Here is a 26,679-nt window from a genome sequence, read left to right as displayed (position 1 = left end):
TTTTATTACTATTGAATCTGAATTTACAGGCAAATTCCACATCACATGTTTTAGAATTCTTTATTCTAATTCAATATACATAAAACTTCAAATGATACCCTTCTAGATGTTTCTTTCTAATGTTATTCTGTCGAATCAATTTTTATGTGGAATTGTTTGATGTTCCTCAATAAAACTTCATAGTGTTCAAAAGCACCAAAAATGCTTATCTCTTTTCATTTGTTATTAATACAATGGTATGTATTTCTGTCTCTTTTTCTGCACAACACAGGAGTACACGTTGTCAAACACCCTCACAATTAAAACATTCAATTGGCATTCTCCAATGAGATTTTATCCAAGCCAGAATTCAGTCTCACAGTAGAAACAGGAGAAGAATTTAAGAGACATTTTTGAACCTAACACATATAGTATGAAAGCTGTGGAATGTAACTGCCAGCACAAAAAATTGTTTTTAATAAACTACCTCCCATGATGTGATTTAAACTGATTTAAACAGAAGCAGCTCAGTGTAGAGTATATTCTGTGGACTTGAGAATTATGCAGAGTTGAGGCTGAATCCTGACTGTACTGCATACCAACTATGATCTCAGACATGGTATTTAAACTCTGTCAACCTAGGATTACTTTTCTCTTAAGAAAGGATCATAATAACTCAAAAACACATGAAGGTAATCACAAAATGTCAATGAGATAAAGATGCCTGATTGACAAACACAAGCAGGCTCTCTTTTACTACCAATTAGCCTCTGTTGTATTTTTTTTTACTTTTTGTAAATAACTATAGATTTTGAAATAACTATAGGTTAACATGAAGTTGAATAAGACAAAGTTCCCTGTACCCTTCACTCAGTTTCCCTCAGTGATCACTTCTCATAGGACCATAGTACATGTCAAATCCCAAAATCTGACATTTGTTCTAAGTTCTAGGGATCTAGTAACTAGCATGGTGATTATAGTTAATAATACTGTATTGAGTACTAGAAATTTTCTGAAAAAGTAGATCTTAATTGTTCTCATTACACACACAGAAAATAGTAACTATGTTAGGTGATAGGTTATTAGCTAACTTGGTTGTGATAATCAGCTCACAATATATGCGTATCAAGGCATCATGTTGTACACTTGATATTTGTAAAATTTTATTTGCCAACTATACCTCAATAAAGCTGGGGAAAACGAAAGTGCTAAAGTACTAGAAGAAATTATGAGAGATTTCTAAACATAATGCAAACTTATATTAAGTAAAACACACACACCTTACAAAGAAAAAAAACTCAATTAATGTAAATAAAAGTGATCTCCACTGAGTCATCAGTAGGCACCCATCATCTGGGTTCCTCAAGCGTATGATTCTTTTCCCGTAATTCAAAGTCTTGAGGAAATCTTAGAGTTGTTCTCGTATACCATAAAGGGGCTCACCAGGGTTTTAACCCCGTAACAGCTTGGAACCTGCTTCTGTTCACTCTGACTGAGGAAAAAGGCTCAGGACCTCAATACGATGCTGCGTCTGGGTACATCAGAGCCAGTGCAGGCTCAGAACACCAGCCGGTGCTGAAGCAGGGGCCCACTCAGGAGCCAGATTGTTATCCTGGTTGTGTAAGCCTGGAAATCAGGAACAGGGCAGCAGTAGAAACTGGTTAACAATATAACAACATCATATTCCATTTATTAGACTTACATGCACCTGAATGCAGGGAGGGAAGCTCAAAGTAATTTCTTTCTTTTTTTTTTTATAAATTTATTTATTATTATTATACTTTAAGTTGTAGGGTACATGTGCATAACGTGCAGGTTTGTTACATATGTATACTTGTGCCTTGTTGGTGTGCTGCACCCATCAACTCGTCATTTACATCAGGTATAACTCCCAATGCAATCCCTCCCCCCTCCCCCCTCCCCATGATAGGCCCCGGTGTGTGATGTTCCCCTTCCTGAGTCCAAGTGATCTCATTGTTCAGTTCCCACCTATGAGTGAGAACATGCGGTGTTTGGTTTTCTGTTCTTGTGATAGTTTGCTAAGAATGATGGTTTCCAGCTGCATCCATGTCCCTACAAAGGACACAAACTCATCCTTTTTTATGGCTGCATAGTATTCCATGGTGTATATGTGCCACATTTTCTTAATCCAATCTGTCACTGATGGACATTTGGGTTGATTCCAAGTCTTTGCTATTGTGAATAGTGCCGCAATAAACATACGTGTGCATGTGTCTTTATAGCAGCATAATTTATAATCCTTTGGGTATATACCCAGTAATGGGATGGCTGGGTCATATGGTACATCTAGTTCTAGATCCTTGAGGAATCGCCATACTGTTTTCCATAATGGTTGAACTAGTTTACAATCCCACCAACAGTGTAAAAGTGTTCCTATTTCTCCACATCCTCTCCAGCACCTGTTGTTTCCTGACTTTTTAATGATCGCCATTCTAACTGGTGTGAGATGGTATCTCATTGTGGTTTTGATTTGCATTTCTCTGATGGCCAGTGATGATGAGCATTTTTTCATGTGTCTGTTGGCTGTATGAATGTCTTCTTTTGAGAAATGTCTGTTCATATCCTTTGCCCACTTTTTGATGGGGTTGTTTGTTTTTTTCTTGTAAATTTGTTTGAGTTCTTTGTAGGTTCTGGATATTAGCCCTTTGTCAGATGAGTAGATTGCAAAAATTTTCTCCCATTCTGTAGGTTGCCTGTTCACTCTGATGGTAGTTTCTTTTGCTGTGCAGAAGCTCTTTAGTTTAATTAGATCCCATTTGTCAATTTTGGCTTTTGCTGCTGTTGCTTTTGGTGTTTTAGACATGAAGTCTTTGCCCATGCCTATGTCCTGAATGGTACTACCTAGGTTTTCCTCTAGGATTTTTATGGTATTAGGTCTAACATTTAAGTCTCTAATCCATCTTGAATTAATTTTCGTATAAGGAGTAAGGAAAGGATCCAGTTTCAGCTTTCTACTTATGGCTAGCCAATTTTCCCAGCACCATTTATTAAATAGGGAATCCTTTCCCCATTTCTTGTTTCTCTCAGGTTTGTCAAAGATCAGATGTGTGGTATTATTTCTGAGGACTCTGTTCTGTTCCATTGGTCTATATCTCTGTTTTGGTACCAGTACCATGCTGTTTTGGTTACTGTAGCCTTGTAGTATAGTTTGAAGTCAGGTAGTGTGATGCCTCCAGCTTTGTTCTTTTGACTTAGGATTGTCTTGGAGATGCGGGCTCTTTTTTGGTTCCATATGAACTTTACAGCAGTTTTTTCCAATTCTGTGAAGAAACTCGTTGGTAGCTTGATGGGGATGGCATTGAATCTATAAATTACCTTGGGCAGTATGGCCATTTTCACGATATTGATTCTTCCTATCCATGAGCATGGTATGTTCTTCCATTTGTTTGTGTCCTCTTTGATTTCACTGAGCAGTGGTTTGTAGTTCTCCTTGAAGAGGTCCTTTACATCCCTTGTAAGTTGGATTCCTAGGTATTTGATTCTCTTTGAAGCAATTGTGAATGGAAGTTCATTCCTGATTTGGCTCTCTGTTTGTCTGTTACTGGTGTATAAGAATGCTTGTGATTTTTGCACGTTAATTTTGTATCCTGAGACTTTGCTGAAGTTGCTTATCAGCTTAAGGAGATTTTGGGCTGAGACAATGGGGTTTTCTAAATATACAATCATGTCATCTGCAAACAGGGACAATTTGACTTCTTCTTTACCTAACTGAATACCTTGATTTCTTTCTCTTGCCTAATTGCCCTAGCGAGAACTTCCAACACTGTGTTGAATAGGAGTGGTGAGAGAGGGCATCCCTGTCTTGTGCCAGTTTTCAAAGGGAATTTTTCCAGTTTTTGCCCATTCAGTATGATATTGGCTGTGGGTTTGTCATAGATAGCTCTTATTATTTTGAGATATGTTCCATCAATACCGAATTTATTGAGCGTTTTTAGCATGAAGGGCTGTTGAATTTTGTCAAAAGCCTTTTCTGCATCTATTGAGATAATCATGTGGTTCTTGTCTTTGGTTCTGTTTATATGCTGGATTATGTTTATTGATTTGCGAATGTTGAACCAGCCTTGCATCCCAGGGATGAAGCCCACTTGATCATGGTGGATAAGCTTTTTGATGTGTTGCTGAATCCGGTTTGCCAGTACTTTATTGAGGATTTTTGCATCGATGTTCATCAGGGATATTGGTCTAAAATTCTCTTTTTTTGTTGTGTCTCTGCCAGGCTTTGGTATCAGGATGATGTTGGCCTCATAAAATGAGTTAGGGAGGATTCCCTCTTTTTCTATTGATTGGAATAGTTTCAGAAGGAATGGTACCAACTCCTCCTTGTACCTCTGGTAGAATTCAGCTGTGAATCCATCTGGTCCTGGACTTTTTTTGGTTGGTAGGCTATTAATTATTGCCTCAATTTCAGAGCCTGCTATTGGTCTATTCAGGGATTCAACTTCTTCCTGGTTTAGTCTTGGAAGAGTGTAAGTGTCCAGGAAATTATCCATTTCTTCTAGATTTTCCAGTTTATTTGCATAGAGGTGTTTATAGTATTCTCTGATGGTAGTTTGTATTTCTGTGGGGTCGGTGCTGATATCCCCTTTATCATTTTTAATTGCGTCAATTTGATTCTTCTCTCTTTTCTTCTTTATTAGTCTTGCTAGTGGTCTGTCAATTTTGTTGATCTTTTCAAAAAACCAACTCCTGGATTCATTGATTTTTTGGAGGGTTTTTTGTGTTTCTATCTCCTTCAGTTCTGCTCTGATCTTAGTTATTTCTTGCCTTCTGCTAGCTTTCGAATGTGTTTGCTCTTGCTTCTCTAGTTCTTTTAATTGCGATGTTAGAGTGTCAATTTTAGATCTTTCCTGCTTTCTCTTGTGGGCATTTAGTGCTATAAATTTCCCTCTACACACTGCTTTAAATGTGTCCCAGAGATTCTGGTATGTTGTATCTTTGTTCTCATCGGTTTCAAAGAACATCTTTATTTCTGCCTTCATTTCGTTATGTACCCAGTAGTCATTCAGGAGCAGGTTGTTCAGTTTCCATGTAGTTGAGCGGTTTTGATTGAGTTTCTTAGTCCTGAGTTCTAGTTTGATTGCACTGTGGTCTGAGAGACAGTTTGTTATAATTTCTGTTCTTGTACATTTGCTGAGGAGTGCTTTACTTCCAATTACGTGGTCAATTTTGGAGTAAGTACGATGTGGTGCTGAGAAGAATGTATATTCTGTTGATTTGGGGTGGAGAGTTCTATAGATGTCTATTAGGTCTGCTTGCTGCAGAGATGAGTTCAATTCCTGGATATCCTTGTTAACTTTCTGTCTCGTTGATCTGTCTAATGTTGACAGTGGAGTGTTGAAGTCTCCCATTATTATTGTATGGGAGTCTAAGTCTCTTTGTAAGTCTCTAAGGACTTGCTTGATGAATCTGGGTGCTCCTGTATTGGGTGCATATATATTTAGGATAGTTAGCTCTTCCTGTTGAATTGATCCCTTTACCATTATGTAATGGCCTTCTTTGTCTCTTTTGATCTTTGATGGTTTAAAGTCTGTTTTATCAGAGACTAGTATTGCAACCCCTGCTTTTTTTTGTTCTCCATTTGCTTGGTAAATCTTCCTCCATCCCTTTATTTTGAGCCTATGTATGTCTCTGCGTGTGAGATGGGTCTCCTGAATACAGCAGACTGATGGGTCTTGACTCTTTATCCAGTTTGCCAGTCTGTGTCTTTTAATTGGAGCATTTAGTCCATTTACATTTAAGGTTAAGATTGTTATGTGTGAACTTGATCCTGCCATTATGATATTAACTGGTTACTTTGCTCGTTAGTTGATGCAGTTTCTTCCTAGCCTCGATGGTCTTTACATTTTGGCATGTTTTTGCAATGGCTGGTACCGGTTGTTCCTTTCCATGTTTAGTGCTTCCTTCAGGGTCTCTTGTAAGGCAGGCCTAGTGGTGACAAAATCTCTAAGCATTTGCTTATCTGTAAAGGATTTTATTTCTCCTTCACTTATGAAACTTAGTTTGGCTGGATATGAAATTCTGGGTTTAAAATTCTTTTCTTTAAGAATGTTGAATATTGGCCCCCACTCTCTTCTGGCTTGGAGAGTTTCTGCCGAGAGATCTGCTGTTAGTCTGATGGGCTTCCCTTTGTGGGTAACCCGACCTTTCTCTCTGGCTGCCCTTAAGATTTTTTCCTTCATTTCAACTTTGGTGAATCTGGCAATTATGTGTCTTGGAGTTGCTCTTCTCGAGGAGTATCTTTGTGGCATTCTCTGTATTTCCTGGATTTGAATGTTGGCCTGCCCTACTAGGTTGGGGAAGTTCTCCTGGATGATATCCTGAAGAGTGTTTTCCAACTTGGTTCCATTTTCCCCCTCACTTTCAGGCACCCCAATCAGACGTAGATTTGGTCTTTTTACATAATCCCATACTTCTTGCAGGCTTTGTTCATTTCTTTTTCTTCTTTTTTCTTTTGGTTTCTCTTCTCGCTTCATTTCATTCATTTGATCCTCAATCGCTGATACTCTTTCTTCCAGTTGATCGAGTCGGTTACTGAAGCTTGTGCATTTGTCACGTATTTCTCGTGTCATGGTTTTCATCTCTTTCATTTCGTTTATGACCTTCTCTGCATTAATTACTCTAGCCATCAATTCTTCCACTTTTTTTTCAAGATTTTTAGTTTCTTTGCGCTGGGTATGTAATTCCTCCTTTAGCTCTGAGAAATTTGATGGACTGAAGCCTTCTTCTCTCATCTCGTCAAAGTCATTCTCCGTCCAGCTTTGATCCGTTGCTGGCGATGAGCTGCGCTCCTTTGCCAGGGGAGATGCGCTCTTATTTTTTGAATTTCCAGCTTTTCTGCCCTGCTTTTTCCCCATCTTTGTGGTTTTATCTGCCTCTGGTCTTTGATGATGGTGATGTACTGATGGGGTTTTGGTGTAGGTGTCCTTCCTGTTTGATAGTTTTCCTTCTAACAGTCAGGACCCTGTAGGTCTGTTGGAGATTGCTTGAGGTCTGTTGGAGATTGCTTGAGGTCCACTCCAGACCCTGTTTGCCTGGGTATCAGCAGCAGAGGCTGCAGAAGATAGAATATTGCTGAACAGCGAGTGTACCTGTCTGATTCTTGCTTTGGAAGCTTCCTCTCAGGGGTGTACTCCACCCTGTGAGGTGTGGGGTGTCAGACTGCCCCTAGTGGGGGATGTCTCCCAGTTAGGTTGCTCAGGGGTCAGGGACCCACTTGAGCAGGGAGTCTGTCCCTTCTCAGATCTCAGCCTCCGTGTTGGGAGATCCACTGCTCTCTTCAAAGCTGTCAGACAGAGTCGTTTGCGTCTGCAGAGTTTTCTGCTGTGTTTGTTATTGTTTACTGTGCCCTGTCTCCAGAGGTGGAGTCTACAGAGACAGGCAGGTTTCCTTGAGCTGCTGTGAGCTCCACCCAGTTCGAGCTTCCCAGCGGCTTTGTTTACCTACTTAAGCCTCAGCAATGGCGGGCGCCCCTCCCCCAGCCTCGCTGCTGCCTTGTGTAGATCACAGACTGCTGTGCTAGCAATGAGGGAGGCTCCGTGGGTGTGGGACCCTCCCGGCCAGGTGTGGGATATGATCTCCTGGTGTGCCTGTTTGCTTAAAGCGCAGTATTGGGGTGGGAGTTACCCGATATTCCAGGTGTTGTGTGTCTCAGTTCCCCTGGCTAGGAAAAGGGATTCCCTTCCCCCTTGCGCTTCCCAGGTGAGGCAATGCCTCGCCCTGCTTCAGCTCTCGCTGGTCGGGCTGCAGCAGCTGACCAGCACCGATCATCCGGCACTCCCCAGTGAGATGAACCCAGTACCTCAATTGAAAATGCAGAAATCAACCGTCTTCTGTGTCGCTCGCGCTGGGAGTTGGCGACTGGAGCTGTTCCTATTCGGCCATCTTGCTCCGCCCCTAGCAGCTCAAAGTAATTTCATCCAATTCCCTCCATCTGGCTCTTGCATGTGGCTCAGTCAGCAACACCAGCTCACACTGGAACCCCTCCCCTGATTATCTCTAGAGGCAGCCCGTTTCATAAAGAACCTTCCTCATGGTGAGTCAGATTTTGTTTCTCCCTAGGAACATCCTATCTTCACTATCCTGTATCAGCCCATGGCAGCCATTTGAGGAAGTCCATTCTCATACAGAGGCCTTTCAGGCTGCACTGCCTTTGCTTTGCTCCAGTTTTCTCCTTTTTAGGTTAAATTTCCAAAGCATTTCCATTTGTTCCTCACTGATCATAACGTCACCCTCAGAGCAACTTTGCTTTTCATAAACCCCAATTTATCTTTATCCTTCTAGCCTGGATTGAAATGCATTTTCCAGATGTGTTCCGAACTCTCTGGGAGGATTAGAAATGCCACATCTACATTAGTAAATGTCCCACTTTCATGAATGTTTCAAGTTTGCATGCAGGAGTTAACACAGCTTTAGTGCCAGTAAGTGGTTGGCCGTAAGTGTGAACTAATACTGAGGTTACTAGAGTGTGAAACACTTAAGTGGTCCTCATCATAAACTGCTTCAAGGTCTTCTTATATACATACAGTGGTTGTTTCTAGACAAGAAGTTCTCAACCTGTCTTTCCACCGTATGCCTGGAGTAATAGGGCTCATAGTGGTGATACAGGTTGAGTACCCCATATCTGAAATGCTTGGCACCAGATGTGTTTCAAATTTCAAGTTTTTTCAGAGTTGGAATATTTGCATTATACTTGTTGAGCATCCTTAATGCAAAACCCTGAAATCCTAAATGTTCTATTGGGCATTTTCTTTGAGCATCATATAGGTACTCAAAAAGTTTCGTGTTTTGGAGCATTTCAGATTTCTGATTTTCACATAAGATGTCCTCAACCTGTAATATTTTATCTAGTGAAAGTGTGCTAAGAGTGGACAAAACATTAGGGTATGTGCGTAGTTAAATAAATACTCCCAATAAATTTAGATATATTCACTCCTCCCGAATCTCGTTTGCCATGTGGCATTAATAACCACTCTTTTGATCTACAATTGGTTCTGATACTTCATCTTGTTAGGTTTGATTCCTTGTGAGAGTATTTCTGTTGTTTTGGAACCATGGTTCTGCCATTTGGTATATTCACGTTTTCTTTCCTTCACGGCCTCCAAATATTTTGATGAGCATGTTTTATGGAAAGAGCCTCAGCAGAGTTGAGGTGTCCATAGTATCCTCGGAGAGGCCAGTCCAGACAGAAATTGCTAACCAAGAGCATGCTAAAGTGGAGGGTGACATGTAACAGAAGAATGTGGCACAAAGACAGGGAGTTTCTGCCTTCTTCCTTGGGTTTCCTTAACACCCAGGTTTGGGGGAGTGTGTGTGTGTGTGTGTGTGTGTGTGTGTGTGTGTGTATGTGTGTGTGTGTATAATATTCCTAAGGTAAAGGGCCTTAGGAGATAAAGGTAAATACATATTCCTAAATAAATATAATAAAATAAAAGTAAATATATATTCCTAAATATGTTATTATATATGATATATATTTATATATTACTAAATACAAACACATGAGGAATATGCATTATATATTCATAAATATATAAATATATATATTCCTATATTACCTATATATAAAGTACTATATATACACATGCATATATATTCCTAAGGTCCTTTGGGGGAATATATATATTCCCTCAAGCCTGTATGTGTGTGTGTATATATATATATACTGATGTATATGTGTATGTGTGTATATATATACACACACACATATATATACACTGATGTGTGTGTGTGTGTATATATATGTGTGTATATATATGTGTGTATATATATACACACACACACACATCAAAAGAAAATTATGGGTCTAGAATAATTAAAATCACCCAAGGTCAGACATAATGTGTATGTGTGTATGTATATACATATATATACGTATATATATGTTTATATATGTGTGTGTGTGTGTGTAGGTATGTGTGTATATTTATATATAATATATAAATATATATGTGTGTGTGTATATATATATAGATATAGATATAGCAAGGATACTAGGTCCTTTACCTTAGATTGGCAAGTAAACCTTAGAAATAAAGGAGATGACTCAATGTGACTGTTAAAGCCAGAGAGACAGGAAGGAAAAGTCAGAAGGAAAATCAGCCCCTCAGAGCAGAGAGTGGAGGGACCTGAACCTTTTAGTATAACTGATCTCTGTAGCCAATTTCCGCTAAAGGCCCTGCAACTGAGTTTTGGAGTGTTGTTTCTCAAGACAAAGAAGCATCAATAATTCATGACTTAGATGTGCACCTTAAAACAATTCTGCTTTCCCCATCAGAATGTCTAGAAAATGGGTCATGATTCACTGTATGGAAGGTGGCAAGGAATGCATCCTAATAGTATTTGTGTTTTCATGCCACTGGTCACCTGATTCACATTCAAACCTTCATTGCCCACTTGATTCATAACAAACATGCCATGAGATTAAAGCACAGCTTTCTCCTCCTGAATCACCAAAAGAAAATTATGGGCCTAGAAGAATTAAAATCACCCACGGTCAGACATAATGTATTCAAGAAAATGAGGCTGCAGCGCATGGTACCTACAGGCAGATGTCACATGGCAGCTCAAGGAGGAAGCTACAGCAAGAGGCACACAAGAGGTTGTTCAAGAAGAGCTGACCTGAGGAATCCTAACACACCAGGGGAAGGAAATAATGCTTTCCTCCATGTTGACAAATTTAAGCAGAAAAACAAACTTGCCTAATTTGATAATTGCCTTCTTATCAGGACCAACAACAACAAGGAAAGAGTGCTGCATCTGATGACATCAGGCCTTAGCAGGGTATAAAAGAGGATCTGGGGCAAGGAGACTTCCAAACCTTCCAAACCCTCCTTTCTGGAAACCCACCCAGAACCTCCACCCTCTGACACCATGGTCAACTCCTGTTGTGGCTCTGTCTGCTCTGACCAGGGCTGTGGCCTAGAGAACTGCTGCCGTCCCAGCTGCTGCCAGACCACCTGCTGCAGGACCACCTGCTGCCGCCCCAGCTGCTGTGTGTCCAGCTGCTGCAGGCCCCAGTGCTGCCAGTCTGTGTGCTGCCAGCCCACCTGCTGCCGCCCCAGCTGCTGTCAGACCACCTGCTGCAGGACCACCTGCTGCCGCCCCGGTTGCTGCGTGTCCAGCTGCTGCAGACCCCAGTGCTGCCAGACCACCTGCTGTAGGACCACCTGCTGCCGCCCCAGCTGCTGCAGGCCCCAGTGTTGCCAGTCTGTGTGCTGCCAGCCCACCTGCTGCCGCCCCAGTTGCTGTGTATCCAGCTGCTGCAGACCCCAGTGCTGCCAGACCACCTGCTGTAGGACCACCTGCTGCCGCCCCAGCTGCTGCAGGCCCCAGTGTTGCCAGTCTGTGTGCTGCCAGCCCACCTGCTGCCGCCCCAGCTGCTGTGTATCCAGCTGCTACAGGTCCCCGTGTGGCCAGTCTCTGTGCTGCTAGCCCATCTTCTGGCAAACAACCTGCTGCAGGACCACCTGCTGCCACCCTAGCTGTTGCATTTCCAGCTGCTGCCATCCTTCCTGCAGTATCTCCAGCAGTAGTAGCTCCTCCTCCTGTGGTTTCAGCTGCTTCAGGCCCTCCTGCTGCATCTCCAGTTGCTGCCACCCCAGCTGCTGCCAGACCACCTGCTGCAGAACTCAGTGTTTTCAAACCAACTGCTGTGTGTCCAGTTGCTGCCGTCCCAACTGCTGCCAGACCACGTGCTGCTGACCAACCTGCTGTAGTGCATCTTGCTGCTGAGACTCTCATCTGAACTCACCCGATTCTCATCAACCAGCATTCTTGATGTAGCTCATCTATGAGCTGAGTCATGGGAAGCTAGTTGGAAAACTTCAGTTCCAACCAATTCTTAGATTGAATCTGGCCTCCAAATATATGCTCCCCCTACATTTTACCTCTCTACCAAATGAACATGGGTTGTAATTTGCTCCAAAATCTGTCAACTATCTTAATTGAAATATTTGCTCTCTGCCGTAATTTCTCATATGGAGCTATTCCATTTTAAACAAATATTTACCTAAATAAATATTAAATAAATTTTCAGGCATAGAAATATACAGATACTGTGTCTTCTTATTTTTCTTTTTTGGGTGTGGTCATTACCAGTCATTTTTCTGTTGTTCTCTCTGCAGAGGAGAAGACCACAGCACGTAATTTCAGGGGCACCACCTCTATTTCCTCAGCACACTTTATTCTAATATACAATGGTGGTTTCTTAGAGCAAGCAACTGGAACTCTCTTCTTGAAGAGTTTCTGTAGCCAAAGGGCAAGCTCTGGACTGTAGAGTTAAAGCTTCTCAGAACAGCACTCAACAAATGAGTAGGGGTTGGTGAACACATGTTTTAGTTATTTCTCCTCCAGTTCGGAGCATGTTGTACCAGCCTGTCAGAAGTCCTCAGAGACACCAAATTCCAGCTGCCTACAGGGCTATTCTGATCATTAACTCATCTTGTATTCACTTCCCTCCCTTTCCTGGAACATTTTTTGTGTTCCATACAGCACTTCTTGGGACCACCTCCCAAATATACTCCTGGGTCTGCTCCAGTGGGTACCCAATCTAAGACACCAGTGTTCCTAACCTCAGTTCTTCAAACATTTTTCAAACTTCAAAACATTTTTCCTTCTTTATTGATATATAATAGATGCACATATAAAATTTTGATATATCCATATAATGTGTAAAGATCCAATCAGGGTAATTGGATTATCCATCACAATGCATCTTTTCTTTATGCTAGGAACATCTGAATTATTCTTTTGTAGCTACTTTGAAATGTTTAATAGCTTATTGTTAACTATAGTCATCCTACAGTTATATTGAATACTAGGTCATATTTTTCTCTCTAACTTATATTTGTACCCATTAATCAACCTCTTCATTTCTCACAGGCACCCTCCTCTGATTCTGATAACCAGCAAACTATTATTTATCTTCATGAGTTCCATTCCATTAGCAATTTGTCTTTCTGTGCTTGGCCTATTTCACATAACATAATTAAATCATTTTTATACAATATCTGTGGTTACCCCGGTGTCACGGTCAACTCTTGAGTATACTGTCTACTAAATAGGTAAATGTTCTAAATATTCTCCTCCTCCTCCTCCTCCTCCTCAGTTTTGGCACAGTTATCTCTGGACTAGTTGTCTTTAATATCTCTCTCTCTCTCTCTCTGCTTTATTTATTTATTTTGAGATGGAGTCTTGTCCTGTCATCCAGGCTGGAGGGCAGTGGTGCCATCTCAGCTCATTGCAACCTCCACCTCCCAGGTTCAAGCAATTTTTCCACCTCAGCCCTCCAAGTAGCTGGGATTACAGGTATGTGCCACCACCGCCAGCTAATTTTTGTATTTTTAGTAGAAATGGGGCTTCACCATGTTGGCCAGGCTGGTCTCAAACTCCTGACCTCAAGTGATCCATCTGCTTCAGCCTCAAAAAGTGCTGGGATTACAGGCATGAGCCATCTCACCCGGTCTTCAGTCTCTTTTTCTTCCACATTATTATATCTGAAGGATAAGGCAGAATTGCCATGTTAGTAACTTCTATTCTAAAACAAACTGTGTTTAAGAGGTGCATTAAGTTGGATTCACTCAAAATAGAACCGGAAACAAGGATTCTTGGATGAGTGGTTTATAAGAAAATGCTCTCAGGAGAAATCAGTAAGAAACTGGGAGGCAGAATAGAGGAGTTAAAGAACCTAAGGCAGAACATGGTTTTTGTTGAATGATTTTCTCTTCTGGCCCTATAGGAAGCTCTAGAGAGTGAATAGTATCATAGCCCCATCTTTCTGAGAGGCAAGGCAGTTGGAATTTTGCACTCAGACATCAGTTACCACTAGCTCTGGGTCAACCCGTGGGAGAGGAAGAAGATTCGAAGATGGTCCAATCCTCCAGATGAGGTATCAATTAGGTAAACATAAAAAAAAAATATGAACTTCAAAAGCCACAACAAAGCAATTAGTTTAAAGAGAAAGAAGTGCATAAAAGAAGAAAATTACAGCTGTTCTGTGTAATAAAAGAAGTACCATTTAGGTAGACTTGAGGCAATCTGTGTGTGTGGTTCTCTTTCACTGTTTATTATTAATACATTGGTCTATGTGTATTTCTGTCTCTTTTTCTGCACAACAGGAGACTACATGTTATCAGGGCATCATACAATTGAAAAATTAAATTGATACTCTCCAACAAGATTTTTTATCAAAACTAGGATTCTGTCTCACAGCAGAAATAGGAAAATGTGTAGAAGGAGGCATATTTGAACCTAATACATCTAACATAAGAGCTGTAAATTGCAACAGCCACTGAAATAGAAAGTCCTCAGTAAACTGCATCTCATGAATTGATTTAAACTTATTTAAAGGAAGGGATTTAAACTGATAGGGAAGTTCTATATAGAGTATAGCCTGTGCACTTGGGAATTAGAGTTGGGGCTGAATTTTGACTGTACTACATACCAGCTATGTTCTTGTACATGTTAACTATCTCAGCCTAGGGTTTTTTTCTTTAAAGAAAGGATCACAATAGCCACAACACGTAGTAAGGATGTCATAAATATTCAATGAGATTGGCAAGTAAAAGCATGCTCCTCTTTTTTTTCCAATAGTCTTCATATATCTTTTTTTTTAACTTTCTAGTTAGAAATAACTATAAATTCACAGAAAGTAAAAAAAAAAAAAAAAGTACAGCAAAGTCCTATGCGCCCTTCACCCAGTTTTCCCCAATTGTCACATATTCCATCACTAGAGTACATGGCAAACTCCAGAGACTGACGTTGGTAAAATCCACAGAACTTGTTCTAGTTTTATCAGTTTTACATGCACTTATGTGTATGTGTATGTGTATGTCTGTGTATGTTTGTGTGTAGATGTGTGGATAACTTAGAAGGAATGGATGAATTCCTAGAAACATAATACCTACCAAGACTGAATCATGAGGAATAGAAAATCTGAGTAGTCCAATAATGAATAAGAAGATTAAAGTATCAATAACAAACCTCCCAGCAAAGAATAGTCCAATACCAGATAGCCTCACATGTGAATTCTACAAGCATCTGAAGAAGGATTGACGCCAATCCTTATCAAACTCTTCCACAAAAAGTGAAGAGGAGGGAATACTTCCAACATCCGTTTATAATGCCAGCATTACTCTTTATCAAAGCCAGATAAGGACACTACAAGAAAAGAAAATTATAGGCCAATATACTTTATAAACATAAATGCAAAAATACAAAATACTCAACAGGATACCAGGAAACCTTATTCAACAACATATTAAAAAGATCATTCACCGTGATCAAGTGGGATTCACTCAGGTGATGCAAGGTTAGGTCAACACACATAAATCAATAAACATGATACACCACATTAATAGAATGAAGGACAAAAAGCATTTGATCATTTAAGTAGATGCAAAAAAAAAAAAGCATTTTACAAAATTCAAAATCTTTTAATGAAAAAACTCACAGCAAATTAGGCATAGAGGGAATGTACCTCAACATAATAAAGGTCACATATGACAAGCCCATAGCTGACATCACGCTGAATAGGGAAAAATTGAAAGCATTCTCCCTAAGAACTGGAACAAGACTAGGATGCCCACTTTCACCACTCCTATTCAACACAGTACTAGAAGCCCTAGCCAGAGCAATCAAGCAAGAGAAAGAGATAAACAGCATTCAAATTTGAAAAAAGAAAGTCAAATTATTTGTTTGCTGAATGAAATTGGACCCCTTTCTCTCACCGTGTACAAAAATCAACTCAAGATGGATCAAAGACTTACATGTAAAATGTGAAACTATAAAAATACCAGAAGAAAACTTAGGAAAAACTCTTCTGAACCTTGATCTAGCCAAAGAATTCATGACTAAGATCTCAAAAGCACAGGCAACAAAAGCAAAAATTGGCAGACGGGACTTACTTAAACTAAAAAGCTTCACACAGCAAAAGATGACATGATCTTATATCTAGAAAACCCTAAAGGCTCCACCAAAAAACTCGTGGATTTGATAAGCGAATTCAGTAAAGTTTCAGAATATGAAATCAACAAGCAAAAATCAGTAGCATTTGTATACACCGATAATGATCCAGTTGAATACCAAATCAAGAAGGCAATCTCATTTACAATAGCTATAAAAATACTGACTAATATATTTATCGAATGAGGTGAAAGATACCTGAAAGGAAAACTATAAAACACTAACAAAAGAAATTACAGACAACACAAATTGGAAATATCTCATTCTCATGGATCAGAAGAATTAATGCTGTTAAAATGACCATACTACCCAAAGCAGTCTACAGATTCAATGCAATTCCTACTGAAATACTAATGTCATTTTTAAAGGAATTAGGGGGAAAAAATCCTAAAATTGATAGGGAAGTGAAAAACAGAGTCCAAGTAGCTAAAGCAATCCGAAGGGTTGGGGTGGGGGGAAAGCTGGAGGCATTACATTTCCTGTTCTCAAATTATATTAAAAGGCTATAGTAACAAAAACAGCATGGTTTGGGGTTAAAAATAGACACATAGATCAGTGGAACAGAATAGAGAACACAGAAATATAGCCGCAAGCTTACAGCAAACTGATTTTTGACGAAGTTGATAAGAACACACACGGAAAAGGATATCCTGTTCAATGAATAAATGATGCTGGGTACATTGGATTGCCTTTGCAGAAGAATGAAACTGGATGCCTCTCTCTCACTATGTACAAAAATCAACTCAAGATGCCCTAAAGGCTACAATGTAAGACATGAAGCTATAAAAAATACTAGAAGAGGCCGGGCGTGATGGTTCATGCCTTTAACCCCAGCACTTTGGGAGGCTGAGGCAGGTGGATTGCTTGAGGTCAGGAGTTCAAGACTAGCCTGACCAACATGGTGAAACCCTGTCTCTACTAAAAATACAAAAATTAGCCAGGCATGGTGGTTGGTGCCTGTAATCACAGCTACTCCGGAGGCTGAGGCAGGAGAATCACTTGAATCTGGGAGGCGGAGGTTGCAGTGAGCTGAGATCAAGCTGTTGCACTCCAGCCTGGGCAACAGAGCGAGATTCTGTCAAAAAAAAAAAAAAAATTCCTAGAAGAAAGCTTAGGGAAAACTCTTCTGGACATTGATCTAGCCAAAAACCTCGTGACTATGCCCTCTAAGGCACAGGCAACAAAACAGAAAACAGGCAAATAAGATTTATCTAAACAAAAAAGCTTCTGCACTGTAAGAATTAAAGAAAGAGGAAAGAAACACGAAAGACGGGTTTCTTTTAGAGAAAACAAACCTAAGAGGGGGGTTTGGCCGAGTTAGGTTGGAGGCACACTCTTTTACAGACTAAGAGTTTTTAAGGATTTAGGGTGGGAGAGTTTATTAGAGGCTTGGAAGGCTTCCGTGTCTCTTTGCTACGCTTATCTGGGAGGGAGAGTTGTGTGTCTATTCCTATGCAGGCACAGCCCCTGAGTCTGCTTTTAAATTCCCTATCTTAATACACGTGAAGGGAAAGGAATGCGCTTATTAAGACCCACTGTTTAACTGGGGCCCATTATATGAGGGTGAAGTTTGGCAGTTACCCAAGAGACTTTCCCCCTGCTTCCCTCTGTGCCTGAGCTGTCTTATCTGTGTTTTACTGTCTGCTCTTTCTGGCTGCTTGTAGTTAAAAGAGAAGTGATTTCCTTGAAATGCATGAGGCTGGAAAGGGAGCTGGAACTTAAAGTGGCAGCGTTTGTCCAAGATGATGGTGCTCCTGGTCTGTCGTGCACAGCAAAAGACATAATCAACAGAGTGAACAGGCAACCTGCAGAATGGGAGAAAATATCTGCAAACTATCCATCCATCCAACAGGGGATTCATATCCAGAATTTACAAGGAACTCTAACAACAAAAATATCACAAATAGTCCCATTAAAAAGGGGAAAAGGACATGAATAGACATTTTTCAAAAGAAGACATACAAATGGCCAATAAGCATATGAAATAATGCTCATCATCACTAATCATTAAACAAATGCAAATTAAAACCACAATAAGAGATCATCTTATATCAGTCAGAATAGCCGTTATTAAAAAGACAGAAATAACAAATGTTGATGAAGATGCAGCTGAAAGGGAACCCATAAACAGTTGTTGAGAAGGTAAATTAGTATAACCTCTATGGAAAACAGTATGGAGATTTCTCAAAGAACTAAAACTGGAACTACCATTTGATCCAGCAACCCCGTGACTGAGTGTTTACCTGAAGGAAAAGAAATCATTATACCAAAAGTATACCTGCACACATATGTTTATCGCAGCACTATTTATAGCAGCAAAGGTATGGAATCAACCTAAATGACCATCAGTGGATGACTGGATAAAGAAAATGTGCTATATACAAACAATGGAATACTCTTCAGCCATAAAACATAATGAAACCATGTCACTTGCAGAAACATGGATGGAACTGGAGGCCATTATCTTAAGTGAAACATCTCAGACACAGAAAGACAAATACTGCGTGTTCTCAGTTACAGTGGGGCCAAATGATGCATACGCATGGACGTAGAGTGTGGAATGACAGACAATGGAGAGTCTGAGGGGCAGGGGTGTAGGAGGGGGTTGGATGATGAGAAATTACTTGATGGGTAGGATGCACGTTATTTCAGTGATGGATACTCTAAACGTCCTGACTCGACCATTATGCAATATATCCATGTAATAAAATTATACATTGACACCAATAAAATATTTTAAAAATATCTGAATTGGAAAGGAAGAAGTTAAATTGTTTCTGTTTGCAGATGACATGATCTTATAGGTAGAAAACCCTAAAGACTCCACTGAGAAACTGTGAGAACTAATAAACAAATTCAGTAAGGTTGCAGAGTATAAAATCAACATACAAAACCTAATAGGTTTTCTATACATTAAAAGCAAACTAATTGAAAAGAAATCAAGAAAACTATTTCATTTACAATAGTTATAATAAAATAAAATAAAATACTCAGGAACAAGTTTAACCAAGGGAGTAAGGATATCTACACTGAAAACTGTAAACACGAATGAAAGAAATTGACAAAAACACAAATAAATAGAATGATATCCTGTGTTTATGAACTGAAAGAATCAATATTGTCCAAATATTCTTAAAGCAATCTACAGATCTCATGCAATCCCTATAAATACACTAATGACATTATTCACAGAAATAGAAACAAAAGTTCTAAAATTTGTATAGAACCACAAATAACCAAAGTGATCTTGAACACTAAGAACATAGCTAGAAGCATCACATTCCCTGACTTCAAAAGAAACCACAACACTGCAGTAACCAAAATATCATCATTCTGACATAAAAACAGACACATAGACAAATGGAATGGAATAGAGAGACTAGAAATAAAGTCACTCATTTACAGCCAATTGATTTTCAACAAAGATGCCAAGAATGGGGGAAGGACAGTTTCTTCAATAAATTGTATTAGGAAAACTGGGTATCCACGTGCAGCAGAACGAAATTAGTCCCTTATTTCTTACGGTATACAAAAATCAGTTCAAAGGAGTTAATGGCTTGAATGTAAGATCAGAAGCTATGAAATTTTTGGAAGAAAGCATAGGGGGAAAGATTTATGACATTGGTCTTGGTAATGACTTTTTGAATATGACCTCAAAAGCACAGGCGATGAAAGAAAAATTAGATGAACGAGATTACTTCAAACTAAAAAGGTTCTGCACAACAAAGGATACAACAAGAAGAGTTAAGAGATAACCTACAGAATGGGAGAAAATATTTATAAGGTATACATCTCATAAGGGGTTAATATCCAAATGTACAAGGAGCCCAAACAGCTCACAAACAAGAAAACAAAAACCTGATTAAAAATAGGAAAAAGACCTGACTAGATATCTCTCAAAAGAAGACATACAAATGGCTAACAGGTTTGTGAAAAAGTAATCAACATTACTGATCATTAGGGAAATACAAATCAAAACCACATTGAGATATCACCTTACTCCTGTTAGAATGGTTATCATAAAAAAGACAAAAGATAACAAGTATTGGCAAGGATGTGAAAAAAAATCCCTTGTACACTGTTGGTGGGAATGGAAACTAGTTCAGCCATTATGGAAAACAATATAAGCTTTCCTCAAAAAAATTAAAAATGGAATTAGCATATGATCCAGCAATCCACCTCTGGGTACAGTATGTATCTAAAGGAAATGACATCAGTATGTTGAAGAAATAACTGCATGTCCACATTTATTGCAGCACTATTCACAATTGCGAAGATATGCACACAATGCAAGTGTCCACCAACAAATAAGTGGATAAAGAAAATGAAGTATATACTCAGTGCAGTACTATTTGGCCATAAAAAGAAGGAAGTTCTGTCATTTGTGGCAACATGGATAAATCTCAAGGAAATTATGCTAAGTGAGGTCAACCAGTCACAGAAAGACAGATAGCACATGATCTCACTCACATGATCTCACTCAAAAAAGTTGATATCATAGAAGTAGAGCAGAAAATGAAGATAACCAGAGGCTAGGGGTGGCTAGGGAGTCATGGGCTTGAGGAGATACTGGTCAAAAGACATATAATTGTAGCTGGACAGGAGGAATGAGGTCAAGAGGTCTGCTGTGTAGCATAGTGACTACAGTGAATGATGATATATTGCACATATTGTATTCTTGAAAAATTCTGACAATGGATATTAAGTGTTCTCACCTGGATATTAAGTGTTCTCACCACAAAAAAATGATAGGTATGAGAGGTAATGCATTTATGAGCTAGATTTAACCCTTCCACAATGTATACATATTTCAAAATATTATGCTGTACATGATAAATACAATATTATATGTCAATCTGAAAAATAACTGATTGTTTTTAATTTCACTGAGCTTGAGCTCTTTCTATATTCAGCACCTCATGGAAGACACAGTAGTGGGGGTAGACAGATTCTTAAAAGCATTCTACAGATGTTACACAGTGTTAAGGAGCCTGGGTGAAGTACGGACAGCCTCTCCTGGGACTGTTTGTTACAGCTGTTTGTAAATCTACAATTATCTCAAATGTCTTTTTTAAAAAGTGAAAACACACACCTGTATTATGTTAACAGACAGTTAGAGGCATTTTAAAGAAACAATGAGTTATGGAACAAAAATGGGACTATGTCTTCCAGAATCTAATAGATCTGCTGGAGAGACATGACACAAAATATAGGAGAGCAAAGTATCAATTTAAGAAACTGTGACCTATCAGTAACACCAAGTATAAAAATTTAAGGATATAGAACATGACCCAAAATTTAAAACATCCAAGGAAACCCATTTCAGCAGTGTAGAGGTCACCAAGGCCACACGCAGGTATCGCTGTCCCTTTGCTCATGGCTTAATAATGACCCACAGACTAGGAATGCCACACTGAGCAGATGGGCTTTCCTTGCTATTGGTCACTAGAGGGAATGCCTAACTGGAAGTGTGACTGACTGACCAAATCCCATTTTGGTAGAGGGTACCGGAAGTGAGAGTGAGAAATGCAATTCCAGATGCAGGGAATCACATGAACAGCCCTCTGTGGAGGAAGAGGAAGAGGAAGAGAATGTGGTCTAGAAGATGCCACCAAGGTGTGAATCATGAGAGAAGGCAGACATGATAGATCTTATTACATCAGGACAAGAAAATTTTGTTTTTAACAAGTTTAAACCATTAAATGGGCAAACATTATTGTATAATCTGATAATCAATTAGTTATTAAGTAAACAAAAACAAGGAAAATGTGGTAACAACAGGACAGCTGGGCAGTATATAAGAGGCTGTGGCCCGAGGATACTTCCAAACGTGAGAACCTCATTCTTCTAGAAACCCACCCAGAACCTCCACCCTCTGACACCATGGTCAGCTCCTGTTGTGGCTCTGTCTGCTCTGAGCAGAGCTGTGGCCTGGAGACCTGCTGCCGCCCCACCTGCTGCCAGACCACCTGCTGCAGGACCACCTGCTGCCGCCCCAGCTGCTGTGTGTCCAGCTGCTGCAGACCCCAGTGCTGCCAGTCTGTGTGCTGCCAGCCCACCTGCTGCCGCCCCAGCTGCTGCATCTCCAGCTGCTGCCGCCCCAGCTGCTGTGTGTCCAGCTGCTGCAGGCCCCAGTGCTGCCAGACCACCTGCTGCAGGACCACCTGCTGCCGCCCCAGCTGCTGTGTGTCCAGCTGCTGCAGGCCCCAGTGCTGCCAGACCACCTGCTGCAGGACCACCTGCTGCCGCCCCAGCTGCTGTGTGTCCAGCTGCTGCAGACCCCAGTGCTGCCAGACCACCTGCTGCAGGACCACCTGCTGCCGCCCCAGCTGCTGTGTGTCCAGCTGCTGCAGGCCCCAGTGCTGCCAGTCTGTGTGCTGCCAGCCCACCTGCTGCCGTCCCAGCTGCTGCATCTCCAGCTGCTGCCGCCCCTCCTGCTGTGAATCCAGCTGCTGCCGCCCCTGCTGCTGCCTGCGTCCAGTCTGTGGCCGAGTCTCCTGCCACACCACTTGCTATCGCCCAACCTGTGTCATCTCCACCTGCCCCCGCCCCTTGTGCTGTGCCTCCTCTTGCTGCTAAATCTCTCCTTGTGATATTTGTCATACTATGAATGTCTTCATTAGTCACATAAAATGCACTGTAGCCAGCCAGTCACTGGAAAAAATGAACGCTTCCCTGCCAATTTGTCTCATGTGGCATTCAGAGTGGACATTCAGCTCTTCTAGGAAATGACAGACATACACACATTCATTAAAATATGTTGTGCCAGGCCCCAATGCAGTTATTTTTAGATGAGCAGCGTCTTCATTCGAAGGGGACACTAACTATGATGATCTCATATAATATTGTTTTCACGTATTAATAAACAGCCACTTCCCTAATATTGAAATCTCCTGATTTGTTAGTGATTTCATTGTGCCTCTGTGTGTGTGTGCGTGTGTGTGTGTGTGTGTGTGTGTCTTTACCTGTCACTTCACATCAAGGGCCATCTCTCTTCAAATGCAGGAGAGCATGTTTAAGAGCCTGGGCTCTTGATTCATGTTAACTGATTGGAATCACGACTCCCCTAGGTATTTGTTGTGTGGTATGGGGCAAGTTGTTTAACCTCCTCAGGCCTCAGTTTTTTTCTCTGAGAATAGAGATAATGCATTATGTTCTTTAAATGTTCAGAGACATAACCCATGTAATATACTCACCACAGGGCCTGGTACATAATGCAGTATAGGCTCTTAATGTATTCAGCTTCTGGCCGAGTGTGGTTGCTCACATCTGTAATCCCAGCACTTTGGGAGGTTGAGTGGGTGGATCACTTGAGGCCAGGAGTTCAAGACCAGTGTGGACAACACGGTGAAGTCCCTTCTCTACTGAAAGCACAAAAATTAGTCGGGTGTGGTGGTGCACACCTGTAGCCCCAGCTACTTGGGAGGCTGAAGCAGATGAATCACTTGAAGCCAGGAGGAGGAGGTTGCAGTGAGCCGAGATCATGTCATTGCACTCCAGCCTGGGTGACAGAGCAACTATGGCTCAATAAATAAAGAAACAAATACAAGTTCTGCTGTTATTATTACTGAAACACTACCCTGGGCTAGAATAATATCTTAGCATAATGTTCTTTTTGACAGAACAGCAAGAAAATTTGTATCATTGTTGGACTGTCTTCTATAACTCAAAATTAAGTTTTGGTATATGCCTCAAATGTCCCTTAAAAACTCCAGCAAGTTGAACATCATGAAGTCATCTACATTTTGTCTGACTGTATTTCTACTTCCAGTATGTTCCATTATTGGTTGTGGAAATTTTGAGTGTTCTCCCTAGCTCAAGTACTTTTTCCTTATTTCCTTCCTTCCCCCTCCCTCCCCTTCTAATCCCTTTACCTTCCCTCCACCTGCCCTCCCCTCTGCCTGCCTGCCTGCCTGCCTTCCTTCCTTCCTACCTTCCTTCCTTCCTTCCTTCCTTCCTTCCTTCCTTCCTTCCTTCCTTCCTTCCTTTTTTCCTCTCTTAACATAAAATGATCTTTCAGAATACAAAGCGTACCTTCTAAGTCAAGATTTCTGGAAATTTATGACATTCATGGCAGATTTCTCATAAATGTTTTATACCTTGTAATTAATAGATGCTCAAAGTCTTAGTATTTCCAGACTGAAACTCCTTTATAATTTTAGCCTCTAATGTTACTGAGGTTTCTTCATTTTCTTGATGGTTTTACTCCTTCGTTTCGGGCTTTAATCACCTTGCATTGTCTTAAGAGAACATGGGTGGGACTTCTTCTTAAGACTCAGTTTTCTCATCACCAAAACTCAAATAAGTGTTATTCTATGTAGATGAAAAAATGTGTCATGATATGTGCAATATATCTTATTTATATAAATATAAGGGTTTATACATTTCAGCTAATAATCTGAAGTATATTAAAACTGCTTTAAATCCAAAATTTCTACAAATCAGAATTTTATTTATTAGCTGTGTTACATTTCCAAAGAAATGTAACTAAGAGCTAGTTAGTATTTCTGAAATGTAAAAATAAAGAAGTTTTAAGTTGTCAAGAGACTACATGAATAGAAATTAACATTACGTGGGCTTCACTCCAGCCTAAGTTAGGCATTATAGTCTTAGCATATCATAAAAATGCCTTGCAGACACTTTGAGCTTCAGCCTTTTCCATTCACTCTAAATTATTCTAAAGAGTACAGACTTGTCATTTCATACATCAGAATTAACAAACCTTTTATCCTCCCGTATGTTCTTCTTTGACAACTACTCATTACAGGATGCAGGTTTTAACATTATGCTTTATTAGCTAGAGTGAAATCAAAGACTATAGGTTTTATGTGGTCTTTTCAGTATTAAAGTATATGAAGCTTGTAATTTCCTGTGTCCACAAGAACTGGGCTACAGCAGGAATGAGATGACACAGTGTATCTGAGTAATAAAGAGACTATTTGCAAAGGGGTAGCTAGAGTTCAGGGAAAGCAATAAGGGAAACCTCAGTACTCAGGGCTCACAGTAACAAGGAGCAGGTACTCCAGGCCTATGCAATAATTTGGGTGAAATGTCCCAAGGGTGGCATGTGAAACTTCTTAGGATGAGTATGCACAGACACTCCAGTATAGTCATTGCCTTTGGAGAGAGTTATGGTGCTCTAAAGGGTCCAAAGATGATATGGAAGACACTGTGGTGGTGAAACCCAAGGTAGATATAAATTTATGAATGGGAAAGTGTGACTGTGGTGATTATTCTGTGGTCACATCAGCTTTACCTAAATGCATAGTAGAGATGGATTTTAAGTGAATGAAACATTGATTTAGTTGATGTTTCATTCACTTCAAAGTCACTCAGTATTATTTACTCATGCTAAATATATACCTTCGGAATTGCTCAAGCTTTCTAGCTAGTGAAACTAAGCAAGATAGAACTCCAGAGGGGCAGCAAGAGATGCCTGTTTTGATTAAGAAAGTAGCTGAAACAAGAGTTTTAATTCCCATGAACTCCCTCATAATAGTCCCATCTGGCCAGTAAGTAAGGAAGAGGTTAACAACAGGCTTGGTGATTAAACAAGTTGGTTCCACCAATTGTTTCAGCTACACCACCTAAGTCAGAACATTACAGGAAACTCAACAAACCTAGTAAGACTCATACGCTGCTGCAGACTTAGCTAGTGCATTCTTTTCAACGCCAGTTTCAGAAGCCAGACAGGTGCAATTTACATTTTCATGTCAAGGAACCCAGTATAAATATACCATTTTGCCACGCAGATATATGAGTTCACTAGCATATTGCCATAACCTATTAAGGCAGACTTGAGCTTGATAACCATTAAAAGTAAGTTAATACCATATATTGATGACTGTGACACTAGCGCATGAAAAATCATTAGCAAATTAAAAATCAAGTCCAGACATAGACTAAAGTACATAAAACAATTTATTATATGAAAACGTGGCACTTTAACTCAGTAATGGAAAGATGTATTCTTTAATCAATGATGTTGAGCCATGGTCATATCTGATTATAAAACAGTAAACCTCATATTTTGTATCTGTATACATTCCTAGTAGGTAAAATGTTTTAAAATATAAAACATGAAACCTCGAAGTTAACAGAAATTATACGATAATGTTTATGTAAATTTATAACTGGAAAGGCCTTTCAAAATATGACACATACCCAGGAGCTATCAAAGAAAAAAATTCATAGATTTGACTGCACCAAAAACAATATGAAGGTAAAGAAAATTCCTTTCATATCTGATTTTGCAGAGAGGTAGTATGTATAGTGATTAAAAACATGGACCCAGTGCTGGGCTGGCTGAAATAAAATTACAGCTCCCCTGCTTACTGGTTTGAATCCCACCTGTGCCTTAAGTTTCTCATCTGTAAAGGGAGGATTACAATAGAATTTTCCATACTGGATTGTTGGGACTAGTAATTGAGCTAATATATGTAAAACATTAGAACAATTGCAAAACATGTCATTTGTTATTTTGTTATTCCAGCATCCAGCAAAACTTTCAGCATACAATATTTAGAGCTGAAAGAGAGAGAGAGAGAGAGAGAGAGAGAGAGAGAGAAGGGAAAGAAAGAAGAAAGAAGGAAAGAAAGAAAGAAAGAAAGAAAGAACAAAAAACAAAGAAAAGGAAAAGAAAAAAGAAAGAAAGAAAAAGAAAGAAAGAAAGAAAGAGAAAGAAAGAAAAGAAAGAAAGAAAGAAAGAAAAGAAAAAGC

General features: G+C 39.9%; 2 protein-coding genes and 1 long non-coding RNA gene across 13 annotated transcripts; 2 read left to right on the top strand and 1 right to left on the bottom strand.

Annotated features, from left to right (window-relative positions):
• Nucleotides 1-205: 205 nt before the first annotated feature.
• On the bottom strand, nt 206-23,535 carry LOC135967704 (uncharacterized). Its single transcript, XR_010581881.1, has 2 exons — nt 23,157-23,535; nt 206-1,605 (listed from the first exon to the last, which is right to left on the bottom strand). It is a non-coding gene; the product is annotated as an uncharacterized lncRNA (long non-coding RNA).
• On the top strand, nt 10,813-12,452 carry LOC107127831 (uncharacterized). Of its 5 annotated transcripts, XM_065531581.2 has the most exons (3): nt 10,813-11,210; nt 11,316-11,399; nt 11,460-12,452. In XM_065531581.2, exons 1-3 carry the CDS (start codon nt 10,870-10,872, stop codon nt 11,698-11,700), a joined length of 666 nt encoding a protein of 221 aa, XP_065387653.1. In that variant the 5' UTR covers nt 10,813-10,869; the 3' UTR covers nt 11,701-12,452. The 5 variants fall into 5 exon arrangements, with proteins under 5 accessions (XP_065387653.1, XP_065387651.1, XP_065387652.1 ...); XM_065531579.2 differs by having other exon boundaries at nt 10,813-11,324; XM_065531580.2 differs by having other exon boundaries at nt 10,813-11,399; nt 11,565-12,452.
• Nucleotides 21,787-23,060, top strand: LOC102145225 (uncharacterized). 7 transcript variants are annotated; one of them, XM_065531573.1, is made up of 3 exons: nt 21,787-22,094; nt 22,140-22,244; nt 22,290-23,060. In XM_065531573.1, the coding sequence occupies exons 1-3, from the start codon at nt 21,844-21,846 to the stop codon at nt 22,537-22,539; spliced, it is 606 nt and encodes a 201-aa protein (XP_065387645.1). In that variant the 5' UTR covers nt 21,787-21,843; the 3' UTR covers nt 22,540-23,060. The 7 variants fall into 7 exon arrangements, with proteins under 7 accessions (XP_065387645.1, XP_065387649.1, XP_065387648.1 ...); XM_065531577.1 differs by lacking the exon at nt 22,140-22,244; XM_065531576.1 differs by having other exon boundaries at nt 21,787-22,148; nt 22,269-23,060.
• Nucleotides 23,536-26,679: the final 3,144 nt, after the last annotated feature.

The sequence above is a fragment of the Macaca fascicularis genome, chromosome 16 (assembly GCF_037993035.2).
Source record: "Macaca fascicularis isolate 582-1 chromosome 16, T2T-MFA8v1.1".
NCBI lineage: Eukaryota > Metazoa > Chordata > Mammalia > Primates > Cercopithecidae > Macaca > Macaca fascicularis.
This window is presented reverse-complemented; position numbering and strand designations above follow the sequence as displayed.